The sequence below is a fragment of the Scomber scombrus genome, chromosome 22 (assembly GCF_963691925.1).
Source record: "Scomber scombrus chromosome 22, fScoSco1.1, whole genome shotgun sequence".
NCBI classification, from domain to species: Eukaryota; Metazoa; Chordata; class Actinopteri; order Scombriformes; family Scombridae; genus Scomber; species Scomber scombrus.
In genome coordinates this window covers 20,526,619-20,539,690 of record NC_084991.1, presented here as the reverse complement: position 1 = coordinate 20,539,690, position 13,072 = coordinate 20,526,619, and the positions used below count along the sequence as shown (strand labels likewise).

Sequence of the window (13,072 nt, the reverse complement as noted above, 5' to 3'; positions counted from 1 at the left end):
CCCTCCTTCCTTCCTTCTTGTTTTCTCTCTTCCTTTCTTCCCTCCTTCCATCTGTCCTTCCTCCCTTTCATCCTTCCTTCTTCCATTTCTTTCGTCTTTCTTTCGTCTTCTTTTCTTCCTTCCTTCCTTCCTTCCTTCCTTCCTTCCTTCCTTCCTTCCTTCCTTCCTTCCTTCCTTCCTTCCTTCCTTCCTTCCTTCCTTCCTTCGTGTCTTCTTTTCCTTCCTTCCTTCTCTCCGGTCTTCCTTTCCTTCCTGTCTTCTTGTCCTTCCTTCCTTCTCTCCTGTCTTCTTTTCTTCCTTCCTTCCTTCTTTCCTTACTGTCATATCATCCTTCTTACCCTTCTTTTCTTTCCTTCCTTCCTTCCTTCCTTCCTTCCTTCCTTCCTTCCTTCCTTCTTTCCTTACTGTCTTGTCTTCCTTCTCACCCTTCTTTTCTTTCTTTCCTTCCTTCCTTCCTTCCTGTCTTATCTTCCTTCCTTCCTTCCTTCCTTCCTTCCTTCCTCCCTTCCTCCCTTCTTTCCTTCCTTCCATCTTTTCAGTGTATATATTGTGTATATTTAAAAGTTTTACTACATTTCTCATGGAAACGAGCAGACACACACAAGAAATTACAGATTCATTGTAAACTCTTCTTAAAACACAAAACTATATATTATTTTATTTAACCCTCCTGTTGTACTCGAGTCAAGGAAGGAAGGGAGGAAGTAGGAAGGAAGGAAGGGAGGAAGAAGGAGGGAAAGGAGGGAGGAAGAAGGAAGGAAAGGAGGGAGGGAGGGAAGAAGGAAGGAAAGAGGGGGGAAGGAAGGAAGGAAAGGAGGGAGGAAGGGAGGAAGAAGGAAGGAAGGAAAGCAGGGAGGAAGGAAGGACGGAAATGAGGGAGGGAAGAAGGGAGGAAGGAAGAAAGGAAAGTAGGAGGAGGGAAGGAAAGAAGGAAAGGAAAGAAGGAAGGGGGAAGGTAGGGGAGAGGAAAAAGAGAGAAGGAGGGAGGGAGGAGAGAAGGAAGGAGAGAGGGAGGAAGGAAGAAAAGGGGATGGAGGGAGGAAAGAAGGAAGGGAGGAAAGAGAGAGGAAGGAGGAAGGACAGACGGAAGGAAGGAAAGGAGGAAAGAAGCAACAGTCAAAACAGACGGGGTCAATTTGACCCGGGAGGACGACACAAATCTATCTCTAGTCTTTCATTGTTGGAGCGAAACACGATCAGACTCCCAGCAGAGTGTTGCAGTCGTTCTCGTCCTTGGTGATGTTTTATTAATTATTTATTTATTTTAATGTGCGGTTGTGTTGTGTTGCTGTGTCAGTTTTTCATTTTGTCGTTCTTGGATGTTGTTGACGACGTGCAGCTCATCATTAACCTGAACCATGATCCATAAACTGAGTATCTCTCTCATCTCATCACTCATGCTGCGGTGGAGTTTGACAGCTTTTCTTCTTCTTTGTTAAATGTTTGGCTGCCGCATTCATAAAGCTCACTAGAACAGGAGTACTGATCTTATAGAATATAGGTTTTATAGATTTATATTTTATAGAGAGAGAGAGAGAGATGGAGGGGAAAAGAAGTATGAACTTGTGTAGGAGAGATATAGCAGCATATTTACTCATATGGTAGAAATCATATATAGAAAATGATTTGTAGAAATATAGATTGCAAGTTTAACATGTGCACTTTTTTTGATAGTTTCCATCCTGGAAAATAGCGCTTTGTTTTTCTTCTTCAAACTATCAATCACTAGTTTCATAAGATTTGTGTTTATATCATAAATTAACCCTTAAACAGGCAACTTGCACCAGGAGATATTTATTGTTTATATTAGGGGGGTCAAACATGAGGCACGTGGGCCAGAACAGGGCCGCCGAGGGGTCTGATCCAGCCCACTTTCCTTCCTGTCTTGTTTTCCTTCACTTCCTTCCTTCTTTCCTTCCTTCCATCCTTCCTTCTTGTCTTCTCTTCCTTGTCTTCCTTCCTTCCTTCCTTCCTTCCGTCCTTCCTTCTTGTCTTCTCTTCCTTGTTTTCCTTCCTTCCTTCCTTCTGTCCAGTCTTCTTTTCCTTCCTTTCTTCCCTCCTTCCATTTGTCCTTCTTCCCTTTTATCCTTCCATCGTTCCTTCCTGTCTTCTTTTCCTTCCTTCCTTCCTTCCTTCCTTCCTTCCTTCCTTCCTTCCTTCCTTCCTTCCATCTTACTTTCCTGTCTTCCTTCCTTCTTCTTCCCTATCTTGCATCTTTCTTTCCTGTCTTCTTTTCCTTTCTTCCTACTTTCCTTCCTGTCTTCTTTTCCTTCCTTCCTTCCTTCCTTCCTTCCTTCCTTCCTTCCTTCCGTCCTTCCTTCCTTCCATCTTTCCTTACTGTCTTATCTTCCTTCTCCTCCTTCTTTTCCTTCCTTCCTTCCTTCCTTCCATCTTTTTAATAATCCGGCCCACATGAGATCAAATGAAGTTAAATAAAAATAATATTTAACATCTAATTTTCCTCTGCTTCCTGTTTAAGGGTTAAACTTTATAACTTTAAGGAATCAGCCTTTTTTTCGGGGTCTCTCTTGGGAAAGTGACCCGGTGATCAGTACCGCTGCTCTCTGAAGCTTTATGAACACATAACCTGTAGTTCTAACACACTCTCCGTTTTGCCTCCGTTTCCCATGATGCACCTCATGAAGCAAGAACAGATACTCGGTGGCCTACGCTGCCCAGAAGTCGTGGCTGCTGAACGCGACGGTGGAGGAAAACATCACATTCGGGAGTCCGTTCAACAAACAGAGGTAAAGACCACACTCATGCTGCTAATACAACCAATTTCTCACTTATTTTGGCATTTTATGGTGCTTTTTAATCTCATTTTAAAGTGTTTTTATCTCATTGTAAGGTTAAAATAAGCAGGAATTCATTCATCATAATGAGTGTAAAAAGTGTTTATGTGGGTTAAAGTTGTTACTTGGCCTGCAGCTGAGATTTTAGGCATTAAAACTAGCTTTATATTATAAAAATTAAAGGAACAACCTGAATAAAACAGTGTAGAAACATATTATATGTAGATGCTTTTGTGCAGCAGGGCTCACTGAATGTTTTGAGTCTAAATATGATGTGAGTTAAATGTAAAATTATGTAATTCAATTCAAATTTATTTCATGATGCTTTATGTCAGGTGGGTCAAACATGAGGCTCGTGGGCCAGAACTGGTCGCCGAGATGTCCAATCCGGCCCACTTTCCTTCCTGTCTTCTTTTCTTTCCTTCCTCCCTTCTTTCCTGTCTTCTTTTCCTTCCTTCCTTCTTGTCTTCGCTTCCTTCCTTCCATCTTTCCTTCTTGTCTTCTTTTCCTTCCTTCCTTCCTTCCTTCCTTCCTTCCTTCCTTCCTTCCTTCTTGTCTTCACTTCCTTCCTTCTTCCCTTACCTTTATTTTTTCTTCCTTACTTCCTTCCATCTTTCTTTCCTGTCTTCTTTTCCTTCCTTCCTTCTTGTCTTCGCTTCCTTCCTTCCATCTTTCCTTCTTGTCTTCTTTTCCTTCCTTCCTTCTTTCTTGTCTTCACTTCCTTCCTTCTTCCCTTACCTTTATTTTTTCTTCCTTACTTCCTTCCATCTTTCTTTCCTGTCTTCTTTTCCTTCCTTCCTTCTTGTCTTCGCTTCCTTCCTTCCATCTTTCCTTCTTGTCTTCTTTTCCTTCCTTCCTTCTTTCTTGTCTTCACTTCCTTCCTTCTTCCCTTACCTTTATTTTTTCTTCCTTACTTCCTTCCATCTTTCTTTCCTGTCTTCTTTTCCTTCCTTCCTTCTTGTCTTCGCTTCCTTCCTTCCATCTTTCCTTCTTGTCTTCTTTTCCTTCCTTCCTTCCTTCCTTCTTTCTTGTCTTCACTTCCTTCCTTCTTCCCTTACCTTTATTTTTTCTTCCTTACTTCCTTCCATCTTTCTTTCCTGTCTTCTTTTCCTTCCTTCCTTCTTGTCTTTGCTTCCTTCCTTCCATCTTTCCTTCTTGTCTTCTTTTCCTTCCTTTCTTCCTTCTTTCTTGTCTTCACTTCCTTCCTTCTTCCCTTACCTTTATTTCTTCTTCCTTACTTCGTTCCATCTTTCTTTCCTGTCTTCTTTTCCTTCCTTCCTTCTTGTCTTCGCTTCCTTCCTTCTATCTTTCCTTCTTGTCTTCTTTTCCTTCCTTCCTTCCTTCTTTCTTGTCTTCACTTCCTTCCTTCTTCCCTTACCTTTATTTTTTCTTCCTTACTTCCTTCCATCTTTCTTTCCTGTCTTATTTTCCTTCCTTCCTTCTTGTCTTTGCTTCCTTCCTTCCATCTTTCCTTCTTGTCTTCTTTTCCTTCCTTCCTTCCTTCCTTCCTTCTTTCTTGTCTTCACTTCCTTCCTTCTTCCCTTACCTTTATTTCTTCTTCCTTACTTCGTTCCATCTTTCTTTCCTGTCTTCTTTTCCTTCCTTCCTTCTTGTCTTCGCTTCCTTCCTTCCATCTTTCCTTCTTGTCTTCTTTTCCTTCCTTCCTTCTTTCTTGTCTTCACTTCCTTCCTTCTTCCCTTAACTTTATTTTTTCTTCCTTACTTCCTTCCATCTTTCCTTCCTTTCCATCCTTCCTTCCTTCCTTCCTTCCTTCCTTCCTTCCTTCCTTCCTTCCTTCCTTCCTTCCTTCCTTCCTTCCTTCCTTCCCATCCTTCCTTCCTTCCTTCCTGTATGTGGCCCTTGAATGAACATGAGTTAATTTCCTTCCTTGCTTTATGTCCTTCTGTTACGTGTGATTATGTTTGTTTTTCTTTCTATCTGTCGTACTCGGGCCTCTCTCGTATAGCAGATGTTTATCTCAATGAGATTAAACCTGATTAAATAAAGCTTGTGTGTATATATAATATAAATGAATGATGTTCATCCCTCCATTAGACCTCACTGAAGCTGTTTGTGTATGATTCAGACTTGCTGATATTCAGATTCTCATGTTGTGTTTTCCAGGTATAAGACAGTGATTGACACCTGCTCTCTGCAGCTAGATATCGACCTGCTGCCTTTTGGAGACCAGACTGAGATCGGAGAGCGAGTATGCACATGTTAAATTCATCGCTGAGTGTATATTTATGATTATATTTATCATTTGTAGCACATGCACGGAGAGTCTATGAACTCTAAGTATGTTTATTTTCATGTTTTTATGCTGATATTTGTCTGTTTACTCATGGTGTGTTGCTTTGCTTCAGGGCATCAACCTGAGTGGAGGTCAGAGGCAGAGAATCTGTGTGGCTCGAGCTCTCTACCAAAACACCAACATCGTCTTCTTGGTGAGTTAAAGAAGGGTTTTTTTAGCTGATTATCACCATAGCAACAACACATACTGCATTTTCTGCTCTTATATCTGCCATTCACAGCATTGGGAAGGTTACAGATTAGTAGTTACTCTATTTAAAATGTAATAAGTAATGTAACTATTTCAATGACTTCATTAAAGTAATGTAACTTATTACATTTGATGACTTTTCTAATTTTGTTTTCAATCCAATGTTTTCAGCTGTTAGGGTAAATGTTCCCTCCTTCCTTCCTTCTTTCCTTCCTTCTTTTCTTCTTTTCTTCTTTCCTTCCTTCCTTCCTTCCTTTCTTTCTTTCTTCCTTCCTTTCTTCTGTCCTGACTTCCTTCCTTCCTTCCTTCTGTCCTTCCTTCCTTCCCTCCTCCCTTCCTTCCTTCATTCCTTCCTTCTGTCCTCCCTTCCTTCCTTCCTTCCTTCCTTCCTTCCTTCCTTCCTTCCTTCCTTCCTTCCTTCCTTCCTCCCTTCTTTCCTTCCTTCCTTCCTTCCTTCCTTCCTAAGATCTAAGATCAGCTGTTAGGGTAAGTGTTCCCATTAAAACGGAGGAAGGGAATGAAGGAAGGACTGAGGAAAGAAGGTAGGAGGGAGGGAGGTAGGAATGAAAGAAGGACAGAGGAAAGAAGGAAGGGAGGAAGGAGGGAGGAAGGACAGATGGAAGGAAGGGAGGAAGGAGGGAGGAAGGACAGATGGAAATAAGGAAGGAGGAAAGGAAGGAGGGAAGGAAAGAAGGAGGGAGGGAGGAAAGAAGGAACAGTCAGAACAGACCGGGTCTAAAGGGTTAAAAAAAATGTTGATTTGAAAGAATTAAAAACAGTAATATGTGTATTCAGTCACATGTTAAATATTTTAAAAATGAGGAAAAAACCCTCCTGAGTTAAATCTTAAAGGTCTGACTTCAGATTTAACCTCCTTTATAATCACTGACCCCTCACAACGTTAGAATAAACTCATCTTTAGTGACTTTTTATCACATGTTGTCATGGAAACATTTCAATTCTCTTAATATTTCTTGTATTACCTCAGATTTAAATTAGATTAATATCCACCCTTTTTTCCTGCAGCCTTAACAACTCATTGCATGTCTGTACGGCTGCCTGCATCACACAGCGCTATAATATATAATGTGACACATATAGCACATAGTCTGCTGTAGGGATGAGGAGGCGTCCGTGTCTCCGCTGTGCGTTGTGTCATGTGTTTATCTTTCCGAGGCAGGTTGCATCATTTCCTGTTGCCAGCGCGAGCTTTTAATGAGACTGGCGTTCTTTCATGCACTCATCACACTCTGTAATGTCTAGTTGTGAGCCTGTAATGTATAATGAGGAGGGGACTGTTTTTCTTTTGATTAATATTATTTCTCTATGAAAGTGTAGCCGCTCTGCTCGGGCTTTTTTTTTTTTTTTTCATATCTGATCTCAGGATCGGAGTATACGGTAACGTCATACACACTCAGCATGAAACACACAGAGGGGTTATAAACAGGGCTCACTGTAGTATAAAGCACCCACCCACCCTGCAAGATAGACATTCCTTCATTCTTTCCTTCCTTCCTTCCTTCCTTCCTTCCTTCCTTCCTTTCTTCCTTTCTTCCTTCCTTCCTTCCCTCCTTCCTTCTTTCCTTCCTTCCTTATGTCCTTCCTTCCTTCCCTCCTTCCTACCTATACCTTCATTCTTTCCTTCTTTCCTTCTTTCCTTCCTTCCTTCCTTCCTTCCTTCTGTCCTTCCTTCATTCTTTCCTTCCTTCCTTCCTTCCTTCCTTCCTTCCTTCCTTCTTTCCTTCCTTCCTTATGTCCTTCCTTCCTTCCTTCTGTCCTTCCTTCCCTCCTTCCTTCTTTCCTTCCTTCCTTCTTTCCTTCCTTCTTTTTTTCCTTCATACCTTCCTTCCTTCTGTCCTTCCTTCCTTCCTTTCCTTCCTTCCTCCCTCCCTCCCTCCTTTCCTTCCTTCCTTCCTCCCTCCTTTCCTTCCTCCCTTCCATCCTCCCTGGCACAGTCCTTTGCACTAACCCTTAGGGCTCTTATATCTAATTATATGTTATTTATGTATATTTTATGTGCAAAAAACCCTGGCACTTCACTTTGTACTTTACTCTATTCAGAGCAACACTCTTGTGCAATATTCTCAAGCACTTTATTCAGCTGTTCTTTATCTAGCTGTATTAGTATAGTATTCCATCCGTCTGTCCTTCTTTCCTCCCTCCATCCTTCTTTCCTTCCCTCCTTCCTTCCTCTCTCCTTTCCTTCCCTTACTTCCTCCCTCCCTCCTTTCCTTTCCTTCCTTCCTCCCTCCCTCCTTTCCTTCCTTCCTTCCTTCCTTCCTTCCTTCCTTCCTTCCTTCCTTCCTTCCTCCTTTCCTTCTTTCCTCTGTCCTTCTTTCCTTTCTCCTCCCTCCCTCCTTCCTTCTTTCCTCCCTCCCTCCTACCTTCCTTCCCTCCTTACTTCCTCTCTCCTTTCCTTCCCTTACTTCCTCCCTCCCTCCTTTCCTTCCTTCCTCCCTCCCTCCTTTCCTTCCTTCCTCCTTTCCTTCCTTCCTCCCTAAAAATAAAGCTGAATCTGAATCTGGTTTTCAAATTCTTGAGACGAAGATGGATTGAAGATGGATTTTTTTTACTCCCTAATATCTGTTTTGGTATCAGATGCTTCAGTTTTATCAGTGTTGCCTAATTTCTTTGTTTCCTTCATCTCTGTCGTCTCTCTCTCGTGTCTCGCAGGACGACCCGTTCTCAGCGCTGGACATCCACCTCAGCGATCACCTGATGCAGGAAGGAATCCTCAAGTTCCTGCAGGAGGATAAACGGACGGTGGTCCTCGTCACACATAAACTGCAGTATCTCATACACGCAGACTGGGTAAGAAACCCCAAAATACCCATTATAGCTTGTTTACAGTGTCAGAGTTTAACATCCGACTATATATTGGGATATCTTATAATCCTATATCCTATAATATAATCCCAATTCTGCTTAGTGCAGATCACAACAGTGTGTTTTTGTGAAATATGAATAACAGTTGAACCTTAAATTTCAATTTAAGCAATATAAAAGATGTTTGTAGAGTAAAATCAGCAACTTCACAAATAATCTAGAGTGATATTTCCATAGTTATGTAGTTTTGCTGATAGATTTCCATTTAAATTACTGTGTTTTAAAATTAAGATTGGTGGGATGTTGTCTCAAAGGAAAAGATAATATAGTATAATATGATATATAACTTTGCTAAATGACTCAAAATCGATCTTTTGGCTTCGAAAACTGGTCCAAAAATGTTTAAACTGTCATAACAAAAAGTTGTAAAGACTTCAAGATAAACCACTCAAACCAAACCTAAACATTTAAGCTCTATAATGCATTACTGGAACCCTATTTTCCACTTTCCTTACACACAGCAGCTACTTCAACATCCAGTTCTTGACTATTTATCATGTCCCGTTAATGTTTTCGGGGTTGTTTTTATGTCTCTTCCAGATCATAGCAATGAAGGACGGCTCCGTGCTGAGGGAGGGAACTCTAAAGGACATTCAGACTCACGACGTCGAGCTCTACGATCACTGGAAGACGCTGATGAACAGACAGGACCAAGGATTAGAGAAGGTAGCGTGACTTAAACACATTAAACCTTCCTGTCGTCCTCCCGGGTCAAACTGACCCCGTCTGTTTTGACTGTTCCTTCTTTCCTCCCTTCTTTCCTTCCGTCTGTCCTTCCTCCCTTCCTCCTTCTCTCTTTCTTTCCTTCTTCCCTTCCTTCTTTCCTTCCTCCATTCCCCCTTTCTTCCTTCCATCTGTCCTTCCTTCCTCCTTCCATCCTTCCATCCTTCCTTCCTTCCTTCCTTCCTTCCTTCCTTCCTTCCTTCCTTCCTTTCTTCCTTCCTTCCTTTTCTTCCTCCCTCCCTCCTTCTCTCTTTCTTTCCTCCCTCCTACCTTCTTTCCTTACTTCTTTCCTCTGTCCTTCCTCCCTTCCTTCGTTCCTTTCATCCCTTCCTTCTTTCCTCCGTCCTTCCTTCCTTCCTTTCCTTCCTCCCTCCCTTCTTTCCTTTCATCCCTTCCTTCCTCTCTCCCTCTTTCCCTGCTTCTTACTCCCTTCCTTACTAATTTCCATCCTTCCTCCCTCCTTTCCTTCCTTCTTCCTCCCTTCCTTCCTTCTTCCTTTCCTTCCTTCTTCCTCCTTTCCATCCTTCCTCCCTCCTTTCCTTCCTTCTTCCTCCCTCCTTTCCTTCCTTCTTCCTCCCTTCCTTCCTCCTTTCCTTCCTTCTTCCTCCCTTCCATCCTTCCTTCTTCCTCCCTTCCTTCCTTGACTCGAGGACAACAGGAGGGTTAACCCTTCCATTTAATCCACATGGTGTCAATCTACTTAATGTCATATATAACCAGTAAAGGCTTTATTTCATTTCTAATGTAACATCTTTTATAATTCTCTGTCTCTTCTGCATGCAGGACATTCAGCAGGACAGTCAAACAACACTAGAGAGGAAAACACTGAGGAGAGCTTTCTACTCCAGAGAGGCAAAGAACCAGATCGACGATGAGGACGAAGGTAACGGATACAGTTCTTCCTCAAAGTCACTGGCTATTTATAACTGATTGATACCAGTTTATAGAAGAAGGGTTTCAGTGTTTTTAGCATCGATTAGCTTGAATCACCTCCTTGTCAATCTGATTTTCTCCCCATCAGAGGAAGAAGAGGAGGAAGAAGATGATGACAACATGTCCACAACTACTAACAGACGATCGAAAATCCCCTGGAGGGTTAGTTATTTATTATTTGTTTCATATTAGCATCACAAAAAGTTTACTTTACTAGATTTACCTTTAAGAGATGTTGAAGCTTTTAAAAACATTTTAAAACTCAAACTTGCATCTATCTGTGGTAATAACTGCTCCTCCTCTTCCTCCTCCCCCTCCACTCCTCCTCTTCGTCCTCTTTGTCGTCCTCCTCTTCATCCTCTTCCTCCTCCTCCTCCTCCTTCTCCTCATTCTCCTCTTCCTCCTCCTCTCCCTCCTCTTCCTCCTCCTACTCATCCTCCTCCTCTTCCTCCTCCCCTTCCACTCCTCCTCTTCATCCTCCCTCCTCCCCTTCCACTCCTCCTCTTCGTCCTCCCTCCTCCTCCTCCTCTTCCTCGTCCTCCTCCTCCTCCTCCTCCTCCTCCTTTTCCCTTCTCCTCTTCCTCCTCCTCTTCTTCCTCCTCCTACTCTTCCTCTTCGTCCTCCTCCTACTCTTCCTCCTCCTCCTCCTCCTCTTCCTCCTCCTCCTATTCCTCCCCCCCTCTTCGTCTTCCTCCTCTTCCTCTTTCTCCTCCTCCTCCTCCTCCTCCTCTTCTTCCTCTTCCTCCTCTTCCTCAGGTTTGCTGGTGTTACATGTCCTCCGGTGGCTTCTTCATGGTTTTCCTGATGGTTTCCTCTAAACTACTCAAGCACTCTGTCATCGTTGCCATTGACTACTGGTTGGCACGCTGGACGTCCTCCAAAACCAATCAGAGCACTGGTGCTGGAGCGTACTCGTCCAACGGAACCAGTCTGGCCGAGACCATCGGCATGAACACCACCTCAATGCCCACCGCCGAACTTACAGAGGCCGAGGTACAAAATGACTGTTTTTGAAAGCTCATGCTGATACTTTGAAATTGACATAATCGACTTTTTTTCGAGTTTTAGGGATTAATTTAATAAAATGTCCATGATTTACAAACTTGAGCTGTTCTAAAATTAATAAAAGTATGACATAAGTAACATAAATTAATAAAGTATATAACAAAAAATGTGTATATAATATATGAGGAAACATTTAGATGCATAAAAAGACAAATATTTGATCAATAGAAGTAAGTTTTTAATGCATTTTTGAAACGTTACACTTCTTCTGATCTTATATTGTTGTGTGTGTGTGTGTGTGTGTGTGTGTGTGTGTGTGTGTGTGTGTCTGTGTGTGTGTGTGTGTGTGACCCACAGAAGGACGCCTACTACCTGCCCGTGTTTATCATCCTGTGTGCAGCCGGCATCACTTTATGCCTCATCACTTCTCTCACTGTGGAGTTTCTGGGTCTTTCTGCAGCAACCAACCTGCATCACAACCTTCTCAACAAGATCATCCACGCTCCCATCAGGTAACACTAACACACAATGCTACAGAATACTACACAAAACACACAAACACACAGTACGACACAAAACACACAAAAAAACTGCATCTTTTTAACTTAATCTGGTGTTGCTGCTTTTAACCCTCCTGTTGTCCTTGAGTCAATGAAGGAAGGAAGGGAGGAAGGATGGAAGGACGGAAGGGAGGAAAGAAGGAAGGACCGATAGAAGGAAGAAAGGGGGATGGAGGAAGGAAGGAAGGGAGGAAGAAGGAAGGAAGGGAGGAAAGGAAGAAAGGAAAGGAGGGAGGAAGGAAAGAGGGAAGTAAGGACGGAAGGAAGGAAGAAAGGAAAGGAGGGAAGTAAGGACGGAAGGAAGGAAGGAAGGAAAGGAGGGAGGAACGGAAAGAAGAAAAGGAGGAAGGAAGGAAAGGAAGGAAGGAAGGAAGGACGGAGGAAAGAAGGAAGGAAGGAAGGTAGGAAAGGGACGAAGGTAGGGAGGAGGAAAGAAAGAGAGAAGGAGGAAGGGAGAAACAGAGGAAGGAAGGAAAGAAGGAAGGGAGGAAAGAAGGAACAGTCAAAACAGACGGGGTCAATTTGACCCGGGAGGACGACACAAAGGTTAATCACAAAGTGCTGAATCTGCTTTTTGTCACTTTTAATCAACATTATTAGCAAAGCACCAAAGAAGAAACAGCAATAATTTGTAAATGTGTGACTTAAAGTGCAGATATTTGACAGTTTATATCATCTTTTCCTGCTCTGATTGACCTAGTATTAATAGTATATTGAGCGTGATCCTTGCAGAATAGGCAGATGTAGTATTTGTGGTATTGACTAGAGCTGACTAGTAAAAAAAAAAGCATCAATAAAAAGAATAAAGAACAATAAATAATAAGTACAAAAGCAATATAAAAAACAATAGTAGTAAAACATATAATAAATAATAGTAACATTGTGTATACAAGTGTGCTTTAGTATCAACAGTGAACTAGGTAATAAAACAGCTGCAATGCATCAGAGGGGAGCTGTGTTTCCCCTCCTCTCTAAGTCAGATAGTTGGTTTATACAGTCTTAGTTTAAAGGTGCAGTCTGCAGGATTTAGTGGTATCTATCTCATCTCCCTCTCCACTTCCTGTTGTGTAGGAGAAACTCACCAAAAAGCATGAAAGCTCCTCTGTAGAGCCAGTTAGTCTGTTCTTGGCTGCTGTAGAAACATGGCAGTGCAACATGGCTCAGTGGAAGAGAGCCAAACCCCGAGGATGAGCGTCTGGGCTTTGAAGCCAATTTGACATAACATCACGTGATACTTTTTTCCATAGACTTCCATTGTGAAAGAGACATCTGTAAATCAGTGGATAAATGTTTCTGAGCTTCACAAACATGCAAAATGACTCGTTTTACTATCAGAATTTGATCCATTTGGTCCGATCACACTGCGAGAGTCCAGAAGAGCTGCACGATTACATCATTTTAGAGGGCTAAGAGGAAGAGGAAGAAGCCACTGAGCAGCTTTCATAGCTATTAATGGAGTCCTCGCTTCCAATGCTGCATCCATGAAGAAGACCTGCTACCTATTCAAACATAAAGAGCTCATTCTAAGCTAAAGAAAACTTACACTAATTCTCATTTTCATGGGATTAAACACTAATTAAAACATACTTGTGAATATTATATTTCCATTTATGCCGAGTCCGTTCCTCTCGATGCAACTAAACTCTACACACAGGACCCTTTAATAT

General features: G+C 42.2%; 1 protein-coding gene across 3 annotated transcripts in view; it reads left to right on the top strand.

Annotated features, from left to right (window-relative positions):
• abcc9 (ATP-binding cassette, sub-family C (CFTR/MRP), member 9) overlaps positions 1 to 13,072 on the top strand; it is an 81,978-nt gene that overhangs the window by 42,556 nt on the left and 26,350 nt on the right. For 2 of the 3 annotated variants that reach the window (XM_062444110.1, XM_062444111.1), the window contains exons 13-21: positions 2,646 to 2,747; positions 4,920 to 5,004; positions 5,162 to 5,242; positions 7,972 to 8,109; positions 8,725 to 8,850; positions 9,691 to 9,790; positions 9,929 to 10,002; positions 10,597 to 10,746; positions 11,203 to 11,357. In XM_062444110.1, the coding sequence (XP_062300094.1) occupies positions 2,646 to 2,747; positions 4,920 to 5,004; positions 5,162 to 5,242; positions 7,972 to 8,109; positions 8,725 to 8,850; positions 9,691 to 9,790; positions 9,929 to 10,002; positions 10,597 to 10,746; positions 11,203 to 11,357 (1,011 nt within the window). Of the gene's footprint in view, positions 1 to 2,645; positions 2,748 to 4,919; positions 5,005 to 5,161; positions 5,243 to 7,971; positions 8,110 to 8,724; positions 8,851 to 9,690; positions 9,791 to 9,928; positions 10,003 to 10,596; positions 10,804 to 11,202; positions 11,358 to 13,072 lie in introns of all 3 variants that reach the window. The other variant, XM_062444109.1, reaches the window with a different exon arrangement.